The sequence below is a fragment of the Nelumbo lutea genome, chromosome 8 (assembly GCF_056320005.1).
Source record: "Nelumbo lutea isolate HS-2025 chromosome 8, American lotus-T2T, whole genome shotgun sequence".
NCBI lineage: Eukaryota > Viridiplantae > Streptophyta > Magnoliopsida > Proteales > Nelumbonaceae > Nelumbo > Nelumbo lutea.
Window position 1 is genome coordinate 58,517,024 of NC_142691.1, and position 27,777 is coordinate 58,544,800.

Consider the following 27,777-nt stretch of genomic DNA (forward strand, 5'->3'; position numbering starts at 1 on the left):
TGGGTAGGGTATCCAATCACAAAAAATGCTCAAGGAATTAGCATCAGGTCTAACAAAAGACACTGAATTGAATGGGATTAGTTCACAACCACAACCATAGCATGTATGTACCATGGTGAAGCATCATTGATCACCCATAAATTTTGGAATAATTCCAAAGAATTTTCTTTAGGTTATATTTGGTTTGAACGAAAAGGTAGGGAAAAGGAAGGAAAAACATTCCTTCCAAAATTCCTAAGATTGTGTTTGGTTTAAAGGAAAAGACAAGGAAAGGAAGGAAAGTTTCTTCCTGATTTCCCTTTTTTTTCTTGCAAACCAAACACAACATTAACGAAAAGCCATAGCCTTGGCACAATTATAGCTAGGCATTTGGAAAGAGTGAGAGCAATGCCAGCGACATGATCACCATCCTCGTTGCCAATTATCGATATTATATATAAAAGTGTGGATGCAATGTACAACTTTTTTTGGACTAAAATTATCCTTTGTTTCTTTGTTTGAGAAATAGTATAAAAGTCATTTTATTATAGCTTTAGTGTTAGTTTTAATCGTTACTAAAATGGCAATATTTGTGTATTTAATCCATTTCTAATTGTAAGAGTTGAAAATGTAACTTTAATTATTACTTTCCGCCTCATTTAATCCCCTCTCATTAAGTCTTATACTTAAGGTATTAAATTTCATTTTCTTTTATTAAATCCTATATTTTTTAGTTATTTTTCACTAATAAATGCTACTAATTAGATCTATGTCAATATTTTTAACAATATAAACCCATATATTTTAAAACTTGAACAAAAATAAAACCATTCTTTATCCAATTGGTGTCTAAGCAACTCAACCATCCAGATCAAATTGATCAACCTATGAAAAAGTCATAGTTAGGTAATAAAATTTTTAAAATAGAAATAAATATATAAAACTATGAAAAATGTAGAAAAAATTAAATACATTTATAATATTTTTACTAATCAAATTAAAAAAAAAGTGTAATCAAAAGAATTATTTTTATTGATAATGAAAATGAAATACATAATTTAGAACTGACCTAAAATGAAATATAAAAATCAATAATAAATAGTTCAACTTTTGGGTTAAATTTGTTAGCCTTTAATATCATAAATAAATAAAAAATACATAAATTTTACAAAAAAAAGCATTCATGCACATGTATAATATCATATATTTATCATATTAAACAAAAAGTAAGATCGGTGCGTGTATCTCAACTTTCTAATATAAGATCGATGTTTAATCTCTCATATCTTGCACTAAAAGCGCCGACTAATTTTGGCCATTGGGAATAACCGAACAAGATTATAATAAATAGATTATTATAAATAAATAATAAAATAATATATTTATATTTATATATATAGTGTATATATAATATATATAATACACTAGTAGATTCGGTTAACCACCAGTTTTTCTTTTAAGCTAACAAAGAAACAAGGGATAAGTAGACTGCACTCCACCTCAGAATTCTGAAATAAATTGCAAACCTACAACAATTCAAAATTATAAACACCGAACCAATCAATTTAGTTAACATGGTTTTCAAAACCGGACCAGAAAACTGGGAACAGTAGGTCACCGGTTCCATTTTACCCCAGAGCCGTTATTTCCCCCAAAACCATTGGTTTGGTCAACAAACTTCTGACTCGGGTGGTCGAACCATTCGAAGCGTTCAACAGTTTGACCAGTTTTTTTTTGTCAAAACAGGTTCAAACGGTCAGACCATTCGAATCGGGAACCAGATCCTGACCTGTTCGTTGTCCAGTTCAGTTTTAAAACCTTGGTTAACAGAATTTGAATTTTTCAGTTTGGTTCAACTTTTGTTTCCTTCATATACTAATAAGATATGCCCTCTATGTAGTATCATGCTAATATTTTGAACCTTGGATAGGTTTAAAGTAGTCAACAAACATTTTTGCCATGTCCTCTTCGCTAATGATTGATCTCCCATCCACTACCAATATTAAAAATCAAATTATTCTTTCTTCTACAATTTGCCAGCAAATGAAAGAACTTTTAGTGTTTCCGATCACTCAGCCGTTTGCATCGCGACTTTTAAACCAGCTATCTGAGTTAAATTACATAAAAGGATTCTTCGGAAATCATTACTGGAACTAATTCTACAGTTTTAACATTATTTTAAATGCTTATTTCTAGAAAATTTGCAAATCAAATAGCAAGCGCTAAATGGTTTTGGAATAGAAACATGAATGAAGAAGATAACCGATATCTACACATTTACCAAGTACCAAGTTCTAACTGATTCAATTCCAGCACTCTAGTTGAAAAAGATCTTGAACAACAGGAAAAGAAAAGTTGAAAGAATATATTTTATGTATAACAACCAAGAGTTTGACATGGTATCAAAAAAGAAAACCGTACTGAAATAATAATAAAAAAGTGGGTGGTAAAAAGGGGAAACAAAGAGGGAAGATCTCCACTCCGTAGACTTGTAGTTTGATCAGACATGGATTTCATTATGCCTCATTTGATAGGGGATCAATAGACCTTACAAATCTACTTGCTAAATCAAGAAGAAACAAAATCAGTTGATCCCAATCATGAAGTATCACAAAGATACAGGAAAAATGACTAATCTCTTGACTACTCTGCAGAGCAACATTGCAGTAAAAGATGAAAGGTTCAATTGGAAGCTTTGGCCATCTTATCTGCAAAACTTCTTTCTAAAACAGTAGTTGGACTGCCAAAAGTTGGTCTGGTTTCCAGAAAGCACAAGGCTCCAAGAGCTACATTGGCCATCAAGATTTTTGGTAGACAAAAGCATTTTCTGTTAGTAATGATCCTAGTCGAAGCATAAGAGGATATACAGGACTGAATTCCTTGTCTCCTCTAGCCCTAACCTTTGCAGCATAATCATCAAGTGTTGCTTTGATGCCTTTCCATATCTGATCCTCTCCTTGAGAATCCAGCCACAATGAATACTGCAAAGGCGTGAGTTTGTTCCGTTGCATTGGTGACTGTAATTCTTCAGGACCTCGAGAATACAAGTGGTGGAGTATCACACTGGGTGGCAAATCTTGAAGAAGAGGAGAAGCCCCCAGTTGAGATGTTTCTAAGAAAATAACAGGACGAAATGCACGAAGTGCTCGATATGGTGCACCAAGCTGTTCCACTGGAAACAAGTTCTGACCAACTGCCAATTCCAGCTCAGCCATGTCCCTTGCCATCCTAAGCTTGCCTGACTCCGAAAGAGGCCGTACAAGAGAAGCATGGCGAATGAAGAATATTAGAACCCGTGATGCCATACTCCTCAGTAGACGTGTACATATTGTCTCTGTACCTGTGCTGATAACATTAGTTGAAGAGGAAGGTAATAGCCTAGACAGGAACTCACTGCGGAAGTGAACTACACACTTCTGCAACTCTTCTATGTAAGATGATGCATTATTGTCCATTGCAGCATCCATGCCATGCACACTAAAGTTCTGCTCATGGATTTGCAAAATGCAAACCTCAAGACGGTCAAGCATAGCTTGGAATAAGGATGTCACAGAATCATGAGCAACTCCATAAATAACACCGAGGGAAGGAGACAAGACCTCTGAAGCAATAGCTGGTAGCCCCATTATTGTGGATGAAATGCGTGCATGAACTTCTTGCAGATGTTGATAGAAAGTGAAGTTTTTAAGTTGTGATGGAGTTGCAGGACCAGTCACTTGACGAGCTTCAGGACCAGCAGATATCTGTCATTATAAAGTGCATATCAGCTTTGCTGGAAAAACAATATTAAATTGATAGGTTTTATAAATATTAATTTCAAACCATGATATATCTGAGAGTGAGGTTGATGGCTTTTTATTACATTACAACAAAATACTACTAAGGGAAAATATATGATGCGGAAAAGATATAGTAGGGGAAGATATGGCTTTTTATTACATTACCCATGATTTTGATAAATAACACCTGATTGGCTACCACGTTTATGATTCCAGTTGACTGGTCAGAAGTTTTTCAGATATCATATCTTTCCCATATCATAGTCAAACCCTACTACTAAAGACACTTAACAAAAAATGTATGACATCCAACTCGATGCATGTATTTCACTCACAAATCTTATAATTAGATGAACGTGAATAGGACTGTATTTGGAAAAGGACTTGGGCATATAAAAGAAGAAGAACCGTTGCTTGGGGTGATGGTACTTCAAATGCCACTTCATGCAAGTAAAAGCCAAATGTGAATACCCAGTCCATCCTCCAAAGACTCCAAATAGACAGGTTCAGCATTTGAGTAATATAGAGAACACTGATGTGGGCCCCACAGCTGTGGTCCCCACTGTGTTCGTAGGACAGTATGTGTAATTATTTGTTTCAGTCATGGTAGTGTCAGTTGGTGGTCAGTTTGTTATTTCAGTTGTTATTTATTTCAGTTTTTTATTTGCTTTATTTGTCATGTAAGTACTAAGGGCAGATCTGTCCTTTTCCCTATGTACTGAACATAACCTATAAATACTAAGAGAGTGGCGGCCGCAGATTCTTCTGAATCTGTCCCTTCTTTCAACCTTTGTTTCTCCAGTTCTTCTTCCCTCTTTTCTTCCATTCTCTTCCTTTTCTTCTACTTTTCCTAATCTGAAATCTATTAGAGTTCAAGGCTGATTGTAGTCTTGATCGTCTACTTGGTATCAGAGCCTATCTATCTAGGGTTTCTCATGTGAGTCTAGTCCAGCCGACCACATGAGAACTATCTAGGGCTGGAAGTTTATGAAGAAGTATACGTTGGCTGATTCTTGGAGGTTACCAGAAGAGGTTTGCAGCTGTTGAAGACTTGCCACGGCTTGCAGAGTGTTGGTAATTAGGAAGAACCAGAGAAGGCTAGGGTTCAGGCAACTTTGGAAGGTAGCGAACAACATTCTCTGGGTAAGTCTTATTTATTTTCTAGAGACTGCTATCAGTCAAGATAGGTTGGACCTATCTAGAAGGAGCGTCCGAACTGTTTTAGGGTTTTATCTCTGTTCTAGGATTTGACATTAACCTTGCGGCAAACCTTTCTGTTGGGCCGAACTCTTGTTATCCTCTTGAAAAGTGCTTGTTTTAGGGTTTTCTCCCAGAGGTGATCAGTTTTAGGGTTTCACATTGACCCTATGACAAAACCTAACTGTACAAACTGCTTGGAAAGTGCGGCTGAGCACTTATTTCAGACCTACGATTGAAACCCTAATTCTGTTCCAGCATCTCAGATTGCTCTCTAAGCTAGTTTTAGACCTATTTTTGGTTTCGAGCTCTTTTAGGGGGTGAAAACTTGTACGGACTGCTTGGTACTGTGATTGTCGATTGGTTTCAAATCAGATTTATACTGGTTTCATGCATATACTGTGGTTGCCGATTGGTTTCAAATCAGACCTGCACTAGTTTCATGCATATACCGTGATTACAGATTGGTTTCAAATCAGACCTGCATTGATTCCATACTGATTTCTGATTGTGATCGACTGTCCAAGTGCTGTTTTCTGTTGTAGTGACCCTAACAGTTCGTACCTATTGATTCTTGACCAAAGATGGAGTTTAAAAATCAGGGAGAAGGTAGTTTTGGGAACAGCAGTTATGGTAGTATATCTGAAACTGGGTTTCAGATTACAACTGTGAGATTTGACGGGTCAAACTACTTAGAATGGGCCCAATCAGCCATGATGGCTATTGGGGGAAGGGGAAAACTGGGCTACCTCTTGGGAGATGTGAAAGAACCTTCCAAGGAGGACCCGATGTACACCAAGTGGGTTCAAGAGAACTACTTGGTTATGGCATGGCTGTGTAATTCTATGCAGCCACATATCAGCCGAAATTACTTGTGGGCCAAGACAGCCAAGGAGATATGGGATGTTATGAAAGAAACCTATTCCCAACCCCTTAATGTTGCCAGAGCCTATGAACTGAAGTGTGAAGTGAATAGTCTTAAACAAGGAGAGAAACCAGTTTCTGTCTACTTCTCTACCTTGAAATCCCTGTGGCATGAGATTGATCACCTAGAGACTCTTGAGTGGGAGAGTCCCAGAGATGCACAAACTCACAAAAAGCAAGTCGAGACAAATAGGGTATTTGAATTTCTAGCTGCCCTGAATTCAGAATATGACATTGTGCGGCAACAGATACTGACCAGAGATAATGTGAAGAGACCAGACGGAAAGTCATGATGCAACCTCAACCTCTTTCCCCAGCCCTAACAGCTGTTAAACCTAAGTCAGGGGGTGATCCAGAAAGGGACAGGAAGAAGTAAGATAAACGGGACCTGGTATGTGAACATTGCAAGAAACCCAAGCACACAAAAGATACTTGTTGGAAGCTGCATCCTCATTTGGTCCAAACAAAACTGAGAAAAAAGAAGGGTAATGCTCATGTGGCTGTGAAAATTGATTCAGCATCCTCGTCAGGCACAAAAGGCACACCCCTAGAGACCTTAGTTGCAGTTCGGGCTGCCCTAATACAATTGGAAAAGGAAGTTGGGAGTTCAGCTCAGCCATCTCAATAACCAAACACTGTTGGGTAATAGATTCAGGTGCATCCGACCATATGACTAGCTTGCCATCATTGTTCACTACTTATCACTTGTCCTCCGGTAGAGATAGAGTATCCATTGCTGATGGCTCTCTTGTTCCCATTTCTGGCAAGGGTGACATCAAGTTATCGGATACTATCTCTTTATCTTCGGTCTTGCATGTTCCTAAGCTTGATACTAACCTGCTTTCAGTCAGTAGTATTACCAAACATATGAACTATTCAGTAACCTTTTTCCCTGACCGATGTGTTTTTCAGGACTTGGAGACGAGGAAGGTGATTGGGACTAGCCATGAGACGAATGGGATCTATCTGCTCAGAGAGAGTTCTCGTTAGGAAAAGCCAGTGGATAAGAAGTCCTTTGTTTCTCAGTTTGTGAGTCCGATTATGCTTTGGCATAACCGATTAGGTCATTTATCTTTCCGGTCCTTGAAGAGTTTGTTCCTGCTTTATTTGAGATGTGAGAGTTGTGAGCTTGCCAAACATTGTAGAACATCTTATTCTTTGTGTAATAAAAGGAGTAATTATTCTTTTGATATTGTGCATACTGATGTTTGGGGGCCATATCACATCCCTTCTATGGGTGGGTACAGATATTTTCTATTGTTTGTTGATGATCATACCCGTTTTTCTTGGGTCTACCTTATGCGTTCTCGAGATGAGGTTCCTGTTCTAACCCAAAACTTCCATCAGGTGATTCTAACCCAGTTTGGGGCCAAGATCAAAGTTCTTAGATCTGATAATGCAAAGGAATACTTTGCTAAGCCATTACCTCCTTCATCATGGAGTTATTCACCAGAGCATTTGCCCTCATACACCACAGCAAAACGGAGTTGTCGAAAGGAAGAATAGACACATCTTGGAGGTGGCTAGAAGCATTATGTTTACCTCCAATGTACCTATTCGCTTCTAAGGTGATGCCATCCTCACGGTAGTATATCTCATTAATCGGGTTCCTTCCCGGGTTCTTGATATAAAAACCCATTTTTCCCTTCTATACCCAGACGAGGAGTTGCTTACCGTTCCCCTTAAAACCTTTGGTTGTACCTGTTTCGTTCAGCTTCTCGAGCCCCATCATTCCAAGTTTGACCCTAAGGCCTCCAAATGCATTTTCCTCGGCTATGCACAAACTCAAAAGGGTTATTGCTGCTATGATCCTGTTTCGGGGAAGAAATTTGTCTCCATGGATGTCACCTTCTTTGAGGAGACACCCTTTTATCCTAGGGTTTCTCCTCAGGGGGAGAGCAATGAAAGTGGGGATTTGGGTCTTTTTCCTCAGGGGGAGCGTAGTGGGAGTGGGGCTGTTCCATTACCTATTCCATTGGGTGATGAAGGCTGTAATGGTGAGGGTGGTCAGAGGGATCAGGAGTTGAGAGTCTATAACAGGCGATGCAGGCAGGTTGATCCCAGTCATCGGTAGTCCAAGCTAGCTCCAATTTCTTCTGCAGCTCCAGATCCAAGTATTACAGTCCCAGAGCCCACTGAGACACCTTCCATTGTTCCTTTACCTCCTACAGATGACCTTGACCTCCCTATTGCCGTCCGCAAAGGGAAACGACATTGCACCACATCTATAGCTCACTGCATTTCCTAGTTTTTATCCTATGATCTCCTATCTCCCTCTTACCGGTCCTATCTCACTTCCATTGCCAATGTCCCTATTCCAAGAACAGTGCAAGAAGCCTTATCAGTTCCAGAGTGGAAAGATGCAATGCAAGTTGAAATGGATGCCCTGTTGAAAAATAATACTTGGGCGCTAGTAGACCTACCCAAAGGAAAGAAACCGGTTGGATGTAGATGGGTATTTATTGTGAAGCATAATGCTGATGGCTCCATTAAAAGGTACAAAGCCCGGCTGGTTGCAAAGGGGTTCACCCAGACTTATGGTATAGACTACTTGGAGACCTTTGCCCTAGTAGCCAAGATGACCACCATCCGAGTTCTGTTATCCCTTGCAGCAAGCCATTCTTGGTCCCTGTTCCAGATGGATGTTAAAAATGCTTTTCTGAATGAAGACTTACAAGAAGAGGTCTACATGCAGTTGCCTCCTGGATTCTATGATACAGAGACAGGTAAGAAGGTTTTCCGACTGAACAAGGCATTGTATGGCTTGAAGCAGTCACCTAGAGCCTAGTTTGATAGATTCAAACTAGCCCTTGGAAAATTCGGTTATGTACAGGCCCAGTCAGATCATACAATGTTCATTAAGAGGGTGGCCTCTCTCTGACCTTCCTTGCTATGTATGTGGATGATATTGTAGTGACAGGAAATAATAGTAGTGAGATTGAGTCCCTCAAGCAGCTCCTTCATCAAGAGTTTGAGGTGAAAGATCTTGGTACACTACAGTACTTTTTGAGTATTGAGGTTGCTAGATCTAAACAAGGGATCTTTATCTCTCAGAGAAAATATGTTCTAGATCTGTTGGCGAAAACTGGAATGTTAGGTGTTAAGCCTGCTAATACACCCATTGAACAGAATCACAAGATTAGTGCAGAGGGCAGGGAGCCTCTTGAAGACAAAGTTATGTTCCAACGGTTGGTTGGAAAGCTCCTATATCTCTGCCCTACTCGGCCAGATATCAGTTATGCAGTTAGTGTTGTCAGCCAGTACATGCATTCCCCTAGAACTACTCATCTTCTTGCGGTAGAGAGAATATTAGCATACTTGAAGAGATGCCCAGGTAGAGGTATACTGTTCAAGAACAATAATCACATGAAGGTGGAAGTCTATACAGATGGCGATTGGGCTGGGAGTGCTGATGACAGGAAGTCTACCTCTGGATATTGTGCCCTTGTGGGAGGTAACCTTGTCTCTTGGAGGAGTAAGAAGCAGAGTGTTGTTTCCCGCTCTAGTGATGAAGCTGAGTACAGGTGAATGGCTAACGGAGTGGCTGAAATCCTATGGCTGAGATCACTACTTGAAGAGTTGGGTATTGATTATGAGAAGCCCTTGATGTTGTATTGTGATAATCAGGCGGCTATTAATATAGCCCACAATCCGGTGCAGCATGACAGAACTAAACACATTGAAGTTGATCGACATTTTGTGCGAGAGAGGGTCTCATCACAAGAAGTGTGTCTCCCGTATATCACATCCAACATGCAGCTCGTAGATATCCTCACCAAGGCAATACCAAGGAAGAAGTTAGAGGCAGACCTATCCAAGTTGGGAATGATAAATATCTATTCCCAACTTGAGGGGGAGTGTAGAGAACACTGATGTGGGCCCCACAACTGTGGTCCCCACTGTGTTTGTAGGACAGTATGTGTAATTATTTGTTTCAGTCATGGTAGTGTCAGTTGGTGGTCAGTTTGTTATTTCAGTTGTTATTTATTTCAGTTTTTTATTTGTTTTATTTGTCATGTAAGTACTAAGGGCAGATCTGTCATTTTCCCTATGTACTGAACATAACCTATAAATACTAAGAGAGTGACGGCGGCAGATTCTTCTGAATCTGTTCCTTCTTTCAACCTTTGTTTCTCCAGTTCTTCTCCTCTCTTTTCTTCCTTTCTCTTCCTTTTCTTCTACTTTTCTTAATCTGAAATCTATTAGGGTTTAAGGCTGATTGTAGTCTTGATTGTCTACTAGTAATATCCCTAATTGTCATATTATAGAGGAAGCAATAAGGAATGTATCAGAAATTTCTTCGAAGACACCATGGTGAGACACCTAAATCACATTGGCCGTTGGACCACCTATACCATCAGCTGGCCCCAAAACTAGAAGGAGAGCAGTTCTTACAAAGTTGATCTTCAAAGGTCAGTGGCTGAATCTTCATCAAGGAGAATTTCAATGACAATTGAATGGGAGAATCCTGTGGCAGGTCTCATCAGGTTGAATTTTGATGGGTGCAGCTTAGGTAATCTAGATCAATCTGGGATAGGGGTGCCTTTAGAGATGAGAAGGGGCATATCCTAGCACTTTTTACTGGACCTGCCAGGAATGGAGATTTAACTAGAGCAGAACTATGGGCAGTGTTAGAAGGAGCAAGAAGAGCTAACTCCATTAATCTAAGGAACATCATAATTAAAGGGCATCCAAAAGTGTTAACAAGGTGGCTAAAAAGAAATCAAGAAGGCCAATGGAAAAATGGATACGCATTACGCAATAAGGGAGGTAAAAGATATTTGAGTGCTCTCTATGCCATAGAGGTTTGGATACCAAGGCCTGCAAATGCTTTGGCAGATTCTCTACCAAAGCAAGGAACAATGAAGAATCATCTTTTTAGGGGACTAGTCCATCAAGGGAAAGGGGGTTCTAAATTCAGCAATGAATGCCTTAGTGTAGGTTAAGTGGTTAATCGTAGTTAACCACCACTGTGGCTGTTTTTTTTTTTTTTTGGAAACTAACATTTTTTTTTAAATATCAATAAAGTTATCTTGATATTTTACAAGAAAAAAGGTTCTATTAGGCATTAAACATTGAACAATGTTAAAAATGCACCAAAGCTTTTTGAACAAATTGTTGCACTTAACAGTGTTATGCAACTTTTTCAGAGACTTTTTGGGTACATGTCTTTTGCAACAAGCCAAGCATATTCCCAGTGAAAAGAAGAAACCATAGTTTATTATGATGAAAGTCAAAACTTGGTGGTGTTTTCCTTTTTTTTTTTTAAACTTGTAGCTGCTGTCTCATTATAAGGGGCATGCCCCCTTTATCTAGAAATGAATATGGCCAAATCATACCCCACTTTTTTTCATCCCCCCCCCCCAAAACTTGTGACCACATGGCAGATTCAACCTAGGATCCTGCAAGGGTTTACATATCAATGTCCAGTACAAGTCCTAAAATACTAATTTGAGAAGGTAATTCCTTTTTTATAAGCATATGTCATGTATGACTATGTCAAATATTAAAAAGGAGCAACAATCCAATTAGAAAAGCTTACATGGTCCTTAAGAAAATGACTCATGCACAATATTAACAGCTTATACAACATCCACTCCCTAGAAGATAATAGCATGCCAGTTAAAAATAATAAAAGAAGAGCTGATAAGATAAAATCATGAAAGTCAGAACTATGAGCAAAAATAGAACCTCTCAATTTTCTCTGACTCTCTCCTCTGGATGGTTCCTTGTGTAAAAAATAAAATAAAATAAAATAATCTGTATTTCACTCCTCCAATAAACACCGACAGATGGCAAAAGGCATTAGACCCCATAAAATACTTCCCCTTTTTAAAAAAGCACTTAACTGCCTTAGGCACCAAGCTTGAAAAGGAGATCTCATATCAGCAAGGATCATACCCACACTTACCCAGATTTGTATGTTTCAGAAAGAAAATGAAATATTCATACTTTAAGAAAGTTTTACAGTACAATATTTCATCAGTAAATCACGCTTTAAACAAAAGGAACTTGATTTAGCAGGTATATGACACACAAATGAGCTTTTAAATGCCTCAACAACCCCTCACTTTCCCTCTAAAGAAATGGAAAATACCATGATGCTTTGAACTATGATTTAATGCAAATGGTTCCATTTGTCTATCTATTGAGACTATTTGTACTTGTAGTCACGCATGTTATATTTCTTATGAAATTTGTGGATACATACAGACAGAACAAAGTGAAAATCAAATTCCCTTTCATATGGATGTATTCTTTTGTTAGTGGCTCTCAATAAAGTGATCATGGTGCGAAGTCTTATTCATGGGGGAATTCGGGATTTCAAGTTCCAAGCCAACATGAGAGAAAAAGAAAAACACAAAAGCCCCATAGAAAGGGAAAACGGAGAGAAAAAATACAGAAAGAAAATTGTACAGAAAAAGCCCCTTGAAAAAAAATCAAGGCCCTAAGACCACATGCCTTTGACAAGAATGAACAACCCCAGCAGCTAAAGGCACTAAATGACACAACTGCCTTGAATCCCAAAACAACCTACACCAAAAGCCTCCCCAACTGCAAATAACACAGGATTAATTTAACTGCAGGTAGTGCAGAACCAATGACATAACTTCCATGAAAAGAGATGCAATTATAAGTTCCCTGTTGGACAAAGTACTCACATACCTGGTACTCAGCTCTTTCTGCTAGCAAGTGCAAAACTTTTCCAATTTCATGCAAGACAAGAAGAGTCAAGTGCCCATCCAACTTAACTGCTTCAATCTCCTCCTGGATGCGTAAAACAATTCTTGAGATTTGATCTTTGGAGGGAACACTACCCCGAGTGGACACTGGAAACACACTATTGACAAGATCTGACAAGCGCCCCAAGCAGAGAGCCAAGAAAGCTGTCTGGAATATGTCAATGGCAGCAACCATTTGTTCTTTTCCTTCTGAACTAATAGCTGGTAAAACCCCTTTGACATCAGTGTCATGTGAAATTCTTTCGAGAAGATTCTCAATCATCGAGATCAGCTTTGGGTATCCCATAGTAAATATTTCTTTAACAAAACTTGATGCAGTAAATACAGACTTCATTTGACCAGCAAATGATTTCACAAGTGTTTCCCAAACTCGATCTGTTAACATTGGATCACTATCCTGAAAACAAAACAGTTGAAGTTAGAGTGATTCCTTAGATCCTACAATGCAGAACAATAAGTTTCACTCATAACCAATGAAAAACATTTACTTCATTAGAACATTTGGTAGATGCTGCTATTCTGTGCAAACCAAGTTATTGGAGTGAAACAAGATGCTTTGCACAAATTGTGAACTGAAAAAAAAAAAAAAAAGAGAACGTCTGAGATGGCAGATGTTATTACAAGTTTCTTTTGAGTAATAGAGAGAAAAATATTAAAATAAAAAATAAAAAAAAGTTTTGAGATTGTACAAGTACCAACAATAAATTTCTAATCCTGAGTTTTGAGCCTGTAGGGTTATGATGAGAACATTAATTGCTCAATAAGACAAAACAAAGGTCACTACCCAATGTTAGTGATGGTCATAGTTGTCAAGGTGACAAGGTACCCTTGGAGGCTCACCTTGCCCAGTCACCAAGCAGTTTTGCATACTGTGTAATAAAATACTTCTATATTGTTTTTTTTTTTAGATTATAATTATAAAATAGACATTATTAAAAAAAATATTATTTTTTGTGTTTATAAACTAATTTTTTTTTATTATTTTCTTATTTTTTAGGGTTTAATCAACACAAACATTGCTAACTGCTGTACTGAACTCTCAATGACTTAAAAATCTGAACCAATAAGTAAGGGAAGAACTTAAAATTTTGTCTAATCAATACATTTCTTCTTCCACCTTTTCTTTTCTTCTTTTCCTATAACAAAAATAGGGGTTCAGCCCCTATATTTTTTGAATTTTCTTTCCTTTCTTCTTTTTCTTCTCATAAATATGTTGATTTTCTAGACTTAAACATGAAGTTTACAATTTTCCTATGAAAATTATGGATAGTTATTAAAGAAAGTTGGTTATGGAACCTAGGGAACTACCCTAGGATATGTGATTTTTACTCAAAAAAATCCATCGCCTAGGCGACAAGGCGCCCCCTGCACCTAGCCTCACCTTGTGAAGGATGAACTGGACAGGGACCTAACCTTCAGCAGTTATTTACCTGAAGTGGCTACCCTCAGACTCCAACTTGCATTCTAATGCTTGTAGGTCTGAGATTTTACCACTACACAAAGCAAGGCCCTTGCTCCCTCAAGTAATATGATCAATAACTAGCCAAATTTATGTAGTAAGGAAAACAAAACAAACACAAGCATGGCAATTTAAAGGACTAATCAAGGGAAGGGAAGTGGCTTGGAACATTATCCCTTTGGTAATCATATGGATAGCAAGGATGATATAGAACACTGCAGAATTTTAGCAAAAAACATGCTTTAATACCAAAGTATTGTAGGACATGTATGATCAGGGGCCAGTGACTTGACTGACAATCATATGGATACTAAGGATGAAATAGGCTGGCTGGAGAATTTTAGCAAACAGGTATTTTAATATCAAACGTATGACAAGTATGAACAAGGACAATAAAGTAAAGAACAAGTATTTATAGAGCTTGGCAACAGATTCAATTTAGATTTAGGATGAACTAGGCCTACATGGGGGCATTTTTAGAGTTACAAACCAAGTCAATGCTATTGCCATGTCAAGCTCAATAATTACTGGATCTGGAATAGCATCACTTGCCAACATAATCATGCTCTTCCCCAAAAATGCAAGCTACCATTCTAGTAGCACCACAGTGAGATTTATAAAACACAGACTGCTAGGATATATCATCATCATTATCATCATCCCAACCATATGGGGTCAGCTATATGAATCTTGTTTCATCATTCCGTTCTGTTCAATGCCATATCCGTTGTTAATTTTTTTTTCTTTGGTAACAATAGAAAAAAAAAAATTTATTAAAAAGGAAAAGATTGAGTACAACTGAAGAAGGTGTGAAACAACACCTTGATTACAATTACTCAAAAAGACTCAAAATAACAATGTTAGGTATATCTAAAACTTCCTAAAATTATCACCCATGACCCATCACTCTACCAAAACTTCAACACTTCCCTGCACATAGTCTATTACGCTCCTTCTATATTTCCCAACAGATTGTGAAGGGGATGCAACTCCAACCAATTTTGGTTTTGTTGCGGTCTTGAAGCCTCAGACATCTTGGAAAAAGTTCACCTGTGGAACTAGGCTGACAATACCTCACCCCAAAGAGATCTGAAAAGAAATGCCAACTGAAATAGGCCACCTCACAGGAAATGGATAATTGACTTACTGAATCCTCTTCTTCACACATGTAATACCTACCAGCCAAACTGAAACCTCTGGCCTTCCATAGCCACCAGCCATGCAAAAGCTTCATCCTTTTCACTATTTGAAAAGGACTTCACTGCAAATCTGCCAATGCTACATTCCTTCCACCAAATTTCATCCTTTTCGCCACTTGAAATTTTAAACTCTTGTAGTCTGCTTAATAACATAATGCATTCTTCCATTTCCTAGCCCAGCAATGGCCATCCAAATTTTGGACACCCCACTAGCTGCTCCCCTCTCATGTCTCTTCCCAAAACATTGATTAATTCACAGTTCACACTTAACGATCGGTAAGCCTATACAGCCATGGGCAGATGTCATAAAGCCTCTGAACATCACATGATTCATCTTCCCAAAATCTAATATTCACTTAATCCCCAACTTCAAATCTTGTAAGATTTTAAAATTCTTGCTTTAAAGGCATAATTCCTTTCCACACACACACACCCCATATGTTGATGGCATTCCCTTGATTCCCAACCAATCTTTTTTTTTTGAAAGGTAAGAAATAAAATTTTATTGAAAGTAAAAACTTGGGTACAAACAAACGAACAGGGTGTTAAGACAACACCCGCCTTTCAACAGAAAAAAACAATTAGCACATATTTTTAAAATCACAGAACAGAGGGAAATAGATGGGAGCTACCCCGAGACCAAACAATTTAAAATTCCTCATTGATCATTTCATCTTGCCCATCTCCTCTGACTCCTTCATTCCATGCCTCTCCTCCTACCCCAGCTGCATTCTTCTTCGAGCTTTCATCTCTCATTTTTTTTTTTTGAAAAGGTAAGGTAATTTATTAAAACAAGAACCAGTCAGTACAAAGGAGCCTAGGCAATTAGAGGCTGCCTAGAGCCACCACAAATTACAGATACAACCAGTTATGAGATCTAAACAACAGACTCAAATTCTGATTTTTAAACACCTCCGTTGCCGACACCCAGGACAGAAGTTTACCCACAGCTTTCTGCACCATTTCCTCTGAAGATTTAGCTTTGCCCTGAAAAATTCTGTTATTTCTTTCAATCCAGATAGTCCAAAGCACAGCAGCCGGGATAGTCTTCCAAACCAAAATACTTTTCTTGCTGAGACCCTCAATCTGGCAACACAACAGCATCCTTCACAGAATTTGGCATTACCCAGCTGATTTCCAAAGCTTGAAGAAAATGCCTCCAAATATAATTCGAGAGTGGGCAATGTAAGGCCAGATGTTTAGTAGTTTCTACTACCCCACCGCATAAGCCACATGACATGTCCGAAATCTGAATGCCACATTTCACTAGATTAACTTTGGATAGACACTTATTTAAAGCCATTGTCCAGAGCAAAAACTTCACTTTAGGACTGATTGAGCTCCAAATCTGCCTAGCCGGAAAGCTTTCCTGACCTGAACTTATCAACTTACTGAACATAGACTTAACAGAAAACATGCCATCAGCTTCCCATTTCCATCTCCAAGCATCCTCCATGTTTGGGTCAATCCTCTGGTTCTGGAGCAGGCCCAACAGAATTGCATACTCCTCAATTTCCCAGTCAAAGAGGCGCCTCTTACAAGTTAGGTTCCAACTGAAAGAGTTACCATCCACATTGAAATTTTCAGCCACCAAGGAGTCCTGATTTACAGAAATTGGATACAAGAGAGGAAAGGCATCTTTCAGACACACTTCAGAACACCAAGAGTCTTTCCAAATTTTGATTCTTTCCCCATTTCCCAAGTTGTAACCGATTCCTTCCTCAAATAAATTAGCGTTCTTCATTATACCTGTCCAAATGGAGCTTATCCCTCTTGAAAAAGGAGAATTGGATCTCCAATCACCCCAGTCCACTCCATATTTGCCCACAATCAAATTTCTTCACCAAACATTTCTTTCATTTGCAAATCTCCAAAGCCATTTACACAGGAGGGCAAAATTGAATTTCTTCAATTTTCTTATTCCCAACCCTCCAACTTCCTTAGGAAGACACTTGATCCCAGTTTACAACATGAACCTTCTTCTCCCCTTCCCAACCTCTCCAGAGAAAGTTTTTCTATAGTTGCTCCAATCTGTTAGCCACTTTGGAAGAAATAGGAAATAGGGAGAGGTAGTAAGTAGGTAAATTAGAAAAATCAAAATCACTCTCCCCCCAAAGGAAAGGTATTTAGCTTTCCAGGAAGCCAATTTCTTCTCCATTCTTTCAACCACTGGATTCCAAATCTGAGAGGAAGTATATTTAGCTCCAAGAGGGAGCCCCAAGTACTTGACCAGAAGATGGGCAGTCTGACAAGCCATAACTTCTGCACAAACTTCTAGATTTGTAACAAGACCTACAGGGATAATCTGATATTTATTCAAATTAACCTTGAGGCCAGACACCACCTCAAAATTCCAAGCACCATCTCTCTTATTTTTTTCAAAACCTTCAAAAGCCTTTTTGGCAAACTCCTCTCCTCCCCAAAAGACCAGCCCTAAGCTCTTGCCCACTTCCACACCCCTATCAACCAAAGCATCAATCTCCACACCCCCCCGCCTCTCACATGCCCTGACTAATGAAGATTGATTCCCAACCAATCTTACTACCCCATATTTTTTTTTGAAAGGTAAAGTAAGAACTTTATTGAATAAAAAAGAACTCAGTACAACAAAAGAGGAAGCCACAAGTAGCTGCTCAGATTTCAGGACAAGTTACAGGTCCCAAATCGAAGTAGACTTAACTAATACAGGAACTTTTAGCTCTTTAAAATCAGGTGTAACAGACACCCAAGAAATCAGCTTGCTGACCGCCTGCTGTACTATCTCCTCCAAAAGCCTTTCAGACCAAACTACCCACATCACTGCCACAGGAATAGTTCTCCAAATTAAACTTCCTTTTTTCTTCAAACCTTGGAGATTCCAGCAAAGCAGCAGATCTTTAACTGACTTTGGCATAACCCAATTAAGACCAGCCACTCCAATGAAATGGTACCAGACTTTTGAGGAGATAGGACAATGTAAGCACAGATGGTCTGTGGACTCAGGCAACAAGGCACACAACCCACCCATCAGAGAAGGGAGCTGAATGCCCCTTCTGTCCAGGTTGAGTCTTGAGAGACATTTGTTCAGCACCATAGTCCAAACAAGGAATACAGATTTCGAGGGAGCACAGGACTTCCATACTTGCTGATAGGGGAACTCAGTAATGCCCGTACTACTAAGCTTCAAGGTAAGGGATTTGACTGAGAAGCAGTCATCCTTACTCCAAGACCAGCTCCATTCATCTTCACCTGTAATGTCTATCATCTGCTCCTGTAAAATCTGCAGAAGTTGCATCACACCTTCTATTTCCCAATCAAATAAATCTCTTCTGAACTGAGGGTTCCAGATCACTGAGTTGTTAGAAATCACATAAGACTCTGCCACTGATATTTCTTGATTAACTGTACATTGGAACAGAATGGGAAACGCCTCAGCTAAAGGTCTGTCCATGCACCAGGAATCTTTCCAGAATTTCAGCCTATTTCCACTTCCCACTTTTAATCTCACTCCCTCATACATCATAGGAAAAGATTTTAGAATACCTTTCCAAACCGAACAACCCCATGTTGTGTATGGATCCTGAGATTTGCATTATGAAGTCTTAATGCTACCTTCATCTCCTTACTCCCTAAAGTGGAAGGGGCCACAAATATTAGGGACTTTAGGCCCATCAGCCTTCTAAATAGCTTCTACAAGGTTCTCGGAAAGTGTTACCAGTGAGAACGAAGTAGGTGCTAAGCAGTGTTATTTCTAATAATCGGTTTGCTTTTGTACCAGGGAGACAAATGCTGGATTCTGTCTTGATTGCAAATGAGCTTATTGATTCAAGATTAAGGTCCTAATCTTCTCAGTTCTTTCTGCCACCATCCCCAGTGTTGGTTCGGCTGTCTTAATATGTTCATTTATCTCTGTTGGGTCTTTAGTCTTTTGTTATTGGGCCTAATCTTATTTAGTGTTTTTATTTGTCTAGGTATCCCATCACTAATCAGGGGCATTCTAGTCTATTTGTGTAACATTATGTAATACACTTATTAATAATAGAGTAGGGCCGGCAGAGAGATGATGGCCGCCATTCTCAACTCTCCTTCTTCTTCTTCTTCTTCTTCCCTTTCCCTTCGACAGCTTCATTCCAGCAAGCATGGTATCAGAGCTCTAATCTTTCACCTGGTTACAGCCACCGCTTCATCTTCTAGTCGTATCCAACTCTCTTTCTTCCTCTTTTCTATCTTGGTTGCTGCAAAGAAACCCTAGGGTTGGTCGTAGAACACAGCAGGACCAACATCTAGGGTCTCCCTTGGTTGTAGGGCCCAAAGGGAGTTAGTCCCAAAAGTTGATGCCCTAATAGACTCAGTACAGCAGATTGTAGCCATTCGGCTAAGAGAGATCTGTGTGGAACAGATCTAGGTGGGAGGACTGATCTCGGCAGTCCTAGAACTGGTTGTGGCAGAGATTACAGGCTGCGACAGCAGTGATTAGAGCACAGCAGAAGTCTGGACTGATTACAGTCTGCGACAGCAGTAATTAGAGCACAGTGCAGCAATGTGGTGCTCGTGGTTTCAGCTCTGTTACGGGTTCTCTGGACAAAGTTTGCAGTGCAGCAAGTTCCGTAAGTCTGAAACAGTTCTCTGTATATTGTGTTTACAGTTTTGATCTTCGCAAGTAGGAGAATATGTTTTCTATATTCGGGGAAGTGTCTTCTAGAAATGTTAGGACTAGTGGGAGGTCCCCTAATCTGGAGAATCCAAATCTGCACAGCCTGCAGATTACTAATGTGTTGTTGGATGAGTATAACTTCAGAGAATGGTCTGTTTCAGCCATGCTCTTCATCACATCCCGGGAACTCATTGGTTATTTGGACGGGCAGAAGAAGGAACCTGAAGTGGGTAGTGTTGATTATGCAGTTTGGCGTAAGGAGAATACTACAGTTATGTCCTGGCTACTTGCTTCAATGACTCCAAGGGTAGCTAGGACTGTTCAACATTTATCCACTGCTGCCAAGATATGGGAGAAAGTGTCTAAAACTTATGGGCAAAGAAAAAAATAATGCCAGAATTTATAGATTGAATCAAGACATTGCTGCCTTGAGGCAAGGGGATATGACTGTTGCAACATATTGTGCTACCTTAGAAGGACTATGGGAAGAGCTAGATCATCACCACATTCTTGATTGGGAGAATGCCAGAGACAAGGAAAGGCATGACAAACAAATTGAAGAGGGCAGAGCATTTAAATTTTTGGCTGGCCTATATCCAATATATGAGAGCATAAGGTCCCAAATTCTGGGAAGGGATGAAATGCCAGACTTACATCATGTCTACTACCTCGTGAGGAATGAAGAGGTTAGGAGAAAAGATATGCAAATTGATACTCAAATTAAGCCAGCTGAACAGTCTGTGGAACATTCGGCCCTAATTTCTACAAATCAAAAAGGGAATAAGTACTCGGACAAAAGACATCTGAAGTGCACCCACTGTGGAGGGGAAAGGCATGTGAAAGAAACTTGTTGGGTTCTCTATCCACATCTGAAACCAGCTGCTTTGAAGAAAGATAAGAAGCATCAGAAGGGTCAAGCTGCAAGTGGGAATCTGGTTGCCAGTCACAGTGGTGATGGCTCAAAACACTCATCCACAGTTACTTCCTCTTCCATGGACAGATTGCTAATTCCCCCAGACACGGGTCCTTGGGTTTCACTGCTGATGAGGTAGAGGTACTTAGTCGGGCACTAGCCCGTCTAAGGACCAATTCTCTTGCTTCCACCTCCCTTGCCAGATCAGATACTGCCTCTGCTTTTAGTGCAACTAGTTCTATAGATCCTGCTTCTTGGATTATTGATTCCGGTGCAACTGACCACATGACACATATGTCTTCTCTATTTTCTTCCTATCATTTACTGTCTGGCCAAGATAAGATGAGGGTTGCTGATGGTTCCCTCTCTACCATCTCTGGGAAAGGGGTGGTTGACCTAAGCAAAGACCTCTCACTCAAATATGTCCTGCATGTTCCCAATCTTTCTTCAAATCTTTTATATGTTTCAAAGCTTACCAAGAATTTGAATTGTAGCATAACTTTTTTTCCTACTCATTGTGTCTTTCAGGACAGATTGACAAAGAGAACGATTGGGAGCAGTAATGAGTGTGGAGGCCTCTACTACCTTGGTGCAGACATCAGTTCGGCCTTACAAACATCTGTTACTAGTAGTCAGTCCATGTAGAGTCAATAGCTAGGTGATATCTATGGCATGCTAGGCTAGGTCATTTACCTTTTTCATCATTAGAAGTGTTGTTTCTGGAATTATGCAAAGGTGTTTCAAGTCAAAATTTAGTTTGTGAAGTTTGTCAGTTATCAAAACAATGTAGAACTGTTTATCCAATTTCTAGTAATGAAATTCAAGCTTCTTTTGATTTAGTCCACTCTAATGTTTGGTGCCCTTCACCCATTATTTTTGTTGATGGCTTTCGGTACTTTATCAGTTTTATTGATCACTACTCTCGATGCACATGGATCTACTTGTTAAAAGGACGCGATGAAGTGCCACGGGTAACAATGGCGTTTTACAAAACTATTGAAACACAATTTGGCAAGAAAATTAAACAATTCAGGTTTGATAATGCAGTTGAATACTTTGAAAGGTCCTTGGAACTGTTTATGGAGGATGCTAGAATGATCCATCAGTCATCTTGTGCTAGTACCCCCCAACAAAATGGGGTTGCTGAGCGCAAAAATAGACACCTATTGGAGACTACTCGAGCCTTACTATTTCAGCATAAGGTTCCCCAAAACTATTGGTCGCAAGCAATCCTTACTGCATCATACCTGATAAATCGAATGCCATCCAAGGTATTGGGGATGAAAACTCCTTTCTTTGTCCTTTGCCCTCATCTTCCAGACTTTTCTCTTCCACCGAGAGTCTTCGGTTGTGTATGTTTTATACATGTAAAGGATCCAAAGAAGACCAAACTGGATCCTAGGGCTACGAAACGAATCTTTTTGGGGTACTCTCCTACATAGAAGGGTTACAAGTGTTATGATTCAGTCACCAAGAAAAAATGTCAAAAAGGATGTGGTTTTTTTTTGTCTCAATCCTATTTTCATTCTTCCCAGAATCCTCTTCAAGGGGAGACTAGCGGGATGGAAGAGGATTCTTCTGTTCCCTCCTTCTTTGTGCCTCTTTCTGCCTCGGACCTTCCACCTTCTCCTCCTGATCCTCCTAGTTGTGGTATCCCGGGTGAATCTAATGAGGCTCTCATTGCACCAGCTACTACTAGTGATGTTGCAGATGTTACTGAAGACTCCAGAAGGCAGCAGAAAGATATAAGAATCACCTACAACAAAAGGAAAAAGGGTCATCCAACTCATGACAGCAACCAATTGGACTCGGATCAACCTGTCTCAACAACCCCAGGTAATCCTATCACACATCCCTCTAACTTGGATCTTCCTATTACCCTTCGTAAGCCTACCCGTTCTTGTACTATCCGACACCCCATTGCTGATTTTGTGTCTTACTCACATTTGTCTCCCCGTTATTGTTCTTTTGTGTCTGCTCTCTCTTCTGTGCATGTTCCTACTAGGTATTCATAGGCAGTATCCAACCCAAGATGGAAAGAGGCTATGGATGAAGAAATGAAAGCCTTAATGAAAGCAAAGACTTGGGAATTAGTGGATCTACCGGAAGGGAAAAGCACTGTTGGATGCAAGTGGGTGTTCACTGTAAAGCATAGGGAGGACGGGTCCATTGAAAGGTACAAGGCCAGACTTGTAGCAAAAGGGTTTACTCGAAAAGAAGGGATTGACTACAAAGAAACCTTTGCTCCAGTAGCAAAACTCAACACAATCCGAGTTCTATTGTCATTAGCTGCAAATTTCTCATGGGAGCTACATCAGTTGGACATGAAGAATGCCTTCCTAAATAGCGACCTACATGAAGAGGTATTCATGGATCCTCCACCAGGTTATGGGTTTGGCAGAAAGGTGTGCAAACTGAGAAAAGCACTATATGGTCTTAAGTAGTCGCCTCGAGCTTGGTTTGAGAAGCTTTGTGGGGCCACGAAGAAAGATGGTTGTACTCAAAGTGGGGCAGATCATACCTTGTTCATAAGGAAGAGAAATGGAAAACTTACAGCACTTATTGTCTATGTGGATGATATGGTGATTACAGGGGATGATCAGGAAGAGATTAAAAGACTAAATGAGTTCTTGGCTGCTGAATTTGAGATCAAAGACCAGGGTCAGCTGAGATACTTCCTTGGGATTGAAGTTGCTAGATCAAAAGAGGGCATCTACATATGTCAGCGGAAATATGTCCTTGATCTTCTACAAGAGACAGGCATGATGGGGTGTAGGCCAGCAGATACTCCAATAGAACAGAACCATGGCCTACAGGAATCAGTAGGAGAGGACTACCTTGATAAGGAAATATACCAAAAGCTAGTGGGGAAGTTGATCTATCTGTCCCTCACTCGCCCTGACATTGCTTATACTGTACATGTTGTCAGTCAGTTCATGCACACTCCTAAAGTCCCTCACATGAAAGTTGTGGAAAGGATTCTCAAATATTTGAAGTCTTGCCCGGGGAAAGGGGTTCGGTTCAAAAAACACAATAAGATTGAAGTTGAAGCATATACTGATGTAGATTGGGCTGGCTCTGTTGGGGACAGGAAGTCCACTTCCAGGTACTGCACCTTTGTTGGAGGAAATCTAGTTACATGGAGGAGTAAAAAATGTGGTTGCTAGATCAAGTGCAAAGGTTGAATTTCGAACTATGGCTCATGGTGTTGTTGAACTTCTGTGGCTTAAGATTCTTCTTGGTGAACTTGGAATAAAGATCGAGTGCCCTCTCAGGTTGTACTGTGACAACAAGGCTGCCATCAACATTGCAAATAACCCAATGCAACATGATAGAACGAAACATATTGAGATAGACCACCACTTTGTCAGAGAAAGAATAGTCTCGAGAGAACTATGCATTCCTTATACTCCCTCTGAGATGCAGATCGCAGATGTTTTAACTAAAGGGCTAGCTACAGTAAAATTCTTGGACTTACTTGGCAAGCTAAACATGATTGACATCCATGCTTAGCTTGAGGGGAAGTGTTGGTTCGGCTGTCTTAATATGTTTATTTATCTCTATTGGGTCTTTAGTCTTTTGTTATTGGGCCTAATCTTATTTAGTGTTTTTATTTGTCTAGGTGTCCCATCACTAATCAAGGACATTCTAGTCTATTTGTGTAACATTATGTAATACACTTATTAATAATAGAGTAGAGCCGGCTGAGAGATGATGGCCGCCATTCTCAACTCTCCTTCTTCTTCTTCTTCTTCTTCTTCTTCTTCTTCTTCTTCTTTTTGGTAGCTTCATTCCAGCAAACACCCAGGATCTTCAAAATTGACAAATAATAAGTAGGAATGCTCGATAGCACACTCTTAATAAGAGTAATCCTTTCCCCCAAAAGAAATATGCTTTGCCTTCCACCCACCAACCTTTTATCAATTCTTTCAATAATTGGATCCCACAAAGAAGCATAAGAAGCCCTTCCCCCAACTGGAAGACCCCAAAAAAAAAATGATGGGAAGCTCTCCCACTCTAAAATTTAATGCAGCCAAACACTCTCTTACAAACTCCCTACTCAAATCTCCTACCATACTCTTTGAAAGATTAACTTTTAAGCCTATCGAAAACTCAAAGTTCTTCATAAATGCTCTAAAATTCAAAACCTGATCCACTGAAGCATCAAGAAAGATAAGAGTATCATCAGCAAATTGAATATGAGAGATCAAAGGGCCATTTACCCCACCCTGAAAGCCCCCTATCAAACCCAACCTGTTCACCTCTCTTTATAAGTAAGTTCAGCATCTCCACTGCTAAGACAAAAAGGAAAGGGGAAAATAGATCCCCTTGCCTCAAACCCTTAGAGATTGGAAGAAATCCCATTGCCATACCATTAATGAGAATGGGAAAAGGCACTGAGATATGAACCTTTTAATAATTTCTTACCACCTCAAACCATCTTCTCTTTGATCTGTCCCTAGCTCTTCTATCCCTTCAACTTGTAACAGATCAACTCCTTCCCATGGGGCCCTTAAATGTTTTCTTTTATTCACAGATGATTTCCAGTCCACTAAAAGTTCATTTATGACTTATGAGCTTGCCATTGCAGTTCCAAAGAAATTCTCTTGGAGATTTTCAAGTTCTATCAATACAGTACTGGAATCAAAAGGCGGGACATAATGTAGTGGTGCAACCTTACTAGGACTGAAATCCTTCTTCATGATGCAACTTCCACTAATCTAAAATTAGCAGCCCTGTACCTAGAATTACTTTGCAGTAGAGTGAGACTCCTAACTATGGAACCTTCTAAAGTTGGAACCAAATCAGAATATCAGATGCCTATTCAATGATACCATCATCTTCTACAGAAGTGACAATCATACTCTTCTTTAAAGATTTAATTCACAAGTCAGATGCCACCTAAGCATAATGACAAACTGGTATCTGAATTGCAGATATGAAGGTCTGAGGAGAATGCATATATAACCTCTGAGTTGTAAGTAAGAGGAACAGATAACGGGTTTTTCCACCAAAAGAATTTCAATAATATTTTCTAATCTTGCATTCAAGTGATTGATATTTGGAAAGGATTTGTAGTTAGCTCATAAGACACCAGAACTTGAAATAAATCCAAGCACTCTCACCATGAAGCCACATATATAAAGCATGACATTGAATTTGTTTGTTACTTATTACTGAATGGTACTACAAGAAGTTAAGGGCTCTCGGTGGGAATAACACATCAAGAAAAAGATTGGTGAATATTATTTTTCCTTGACATCTTACTAAAGGAAAATCACTGAAATGCAGCGAGTTCATCACATTACATTCATTCCATTAGGTCTCGTTCAGCTGATTCAGTTTAGAAAACCTCTAAAGTTATTATGCAAACGGTAGGCTTCCATAAAGAGGAAAAACAGAAAAAACAATTACGATCAAAGCAACACCCTCTTAACCTGCGAAGTGAAAGAATCAAAGCTCACCTGTATGACCTCGTCGAGGAGCAATACGTGCGTGAACGGGTCCCGTTTCTTGGACAGAACCCTCTGTAGGTGCCAAATTGCGACAATAATGGAATGCATCTGATCCATACAAGTATTCATCCTTTGCCAAAGCGCTTCCTTTGCCTTTGCTCCTCCACCAAGCTGAGGGGTCCCAGTCCTCTGTACCCCTCCAGGCCCAAAGTTCCCCGAAGAAGCAGATATAGCCTTCAAATCCATAGCCGTATTCACACTCTTCACACCTTGATTCTTATACTTAGTAATCAAAGCATCCACAGTAGACCTCAATTCTCCAAGATTATAGAAAACCTGCAAACCGCTCCCCACTTCAGCCTGATTAAGCCCTTCCATCCCCCTCTCCAAGACCTTCATTGCCTCGGATCTCAGCTTGTTTCCGGTCTCTGCTAGCCAAATCATTTCCTCATCAACAACATCAATTCCGGCAAGCGAATTCTCCTCGGACAAGATCTGGATCTCCCGATGCAACTGAGCAGCCTTGGATAGGTCCAATTTCTCAGGCTCGGTGGCGGAAACTGCTATCAAGTCTTTCAATTTCTTCGACAACCGAAGAACCCTGACAGTGGACTGCAAGAGCTCGGCGGTATGGTGAATGTTGGAGAGCTGGACGGTCTTGAGACGGATCTGACGGTACGGATCGGAGATCTCCTGGCGGACGCGGCGAACAGAGGACTGGAGGTTAGAAATTCCGGATCGAACGACGGAGAGAGCGCTTTCAACGTCCTTGAGGGAAGATAATTGGGAGAGGAGGTCGTCATGGCGGGAAAGGACCTCGGAGCGGAGTTGCTTCTCAAGGAGACGGATGCCTTCTTCGAGCTTCTCGGCACGGGCGGCGGCTGAGCCAGAGCTGAGTGCTTGAGTGGAGAATCGGGTAGAATCAAAGTCTGGGGAGAGTAAGGCGGAGAAGACGGGATCAGAAGAGAAGGCATCGAGGGGGGAAGAAGAGGAATGAGGAATGGGAGCTGGAGTTCGGTCTTTGAAGGTAGAGAGCCTTTGAAGAGGTGAAGAAGGGATGATCGTTCCTGCTACTGCCGGTGTAGTTGATCTCTGAATTGCGGCGGGGGATGCCATTGCCATGGCTGCCTGTATCTGTAATGGCACTGTCCGCCAGTCTTCTTCGAGCGCTCCTCTCAGTTAATCAGTTATGCATCAAACATGAGAAAATAACACTTAAGGCCCTCAGCTTTCGAATTCTCACAAACAAGTACCTTGAACTTACAAAAATAAACACTAAAGTCCAAATAAACCGTCAGTGATTAATTTACCAAAATCCCTTTCTTTCTTGATTTATTTAAGAATAAATGCCATAAGTAACTACGCTGCCGTCCCTCAACTCCAAATTTGAGCTTTAATCCTTGCCGTGCTTTCGATTGGTATTCCGTAACTAGGGCCGCAAGCTTTCCATTCATGAGGGATGATTTGGCCCTCAACCACGTAGCACTATCTAACC

At 40.0% G+C, this 27,777-nt stretch overlaps 1 protein-coding gene across 1 annotated transcript; it reads right to left on the minus strand.

Annotated features, from left to right (window-relative positions):
• Positions 1–2,325: 2,325 nt before the first annotated feature.
• Positions 2,326–27,633, minus strand: LOC148844400 (Golgi transport complex protein-like protein). Its single transcript, XM_088959275.1, has 3 exons — positions 26,292–27,633; positions 12,546–13,019; positions 2,326–3,722 (listed from the first exon to the last, which is right to left on the minus strand). Exons 1-3 carry the CDS (start codon positions 27,402–27,404, stop codon positions 2,778–2,780), a joined length of 2,532 nt encoding a protein of 843 aa, XP_088815401.1. The 5' UTR covers positions 27,405–27,633; the 3' UTR covers positions 2,326–2,777.
• Positions 27,634–27,777: the final 144 nt, after the last annotated feature.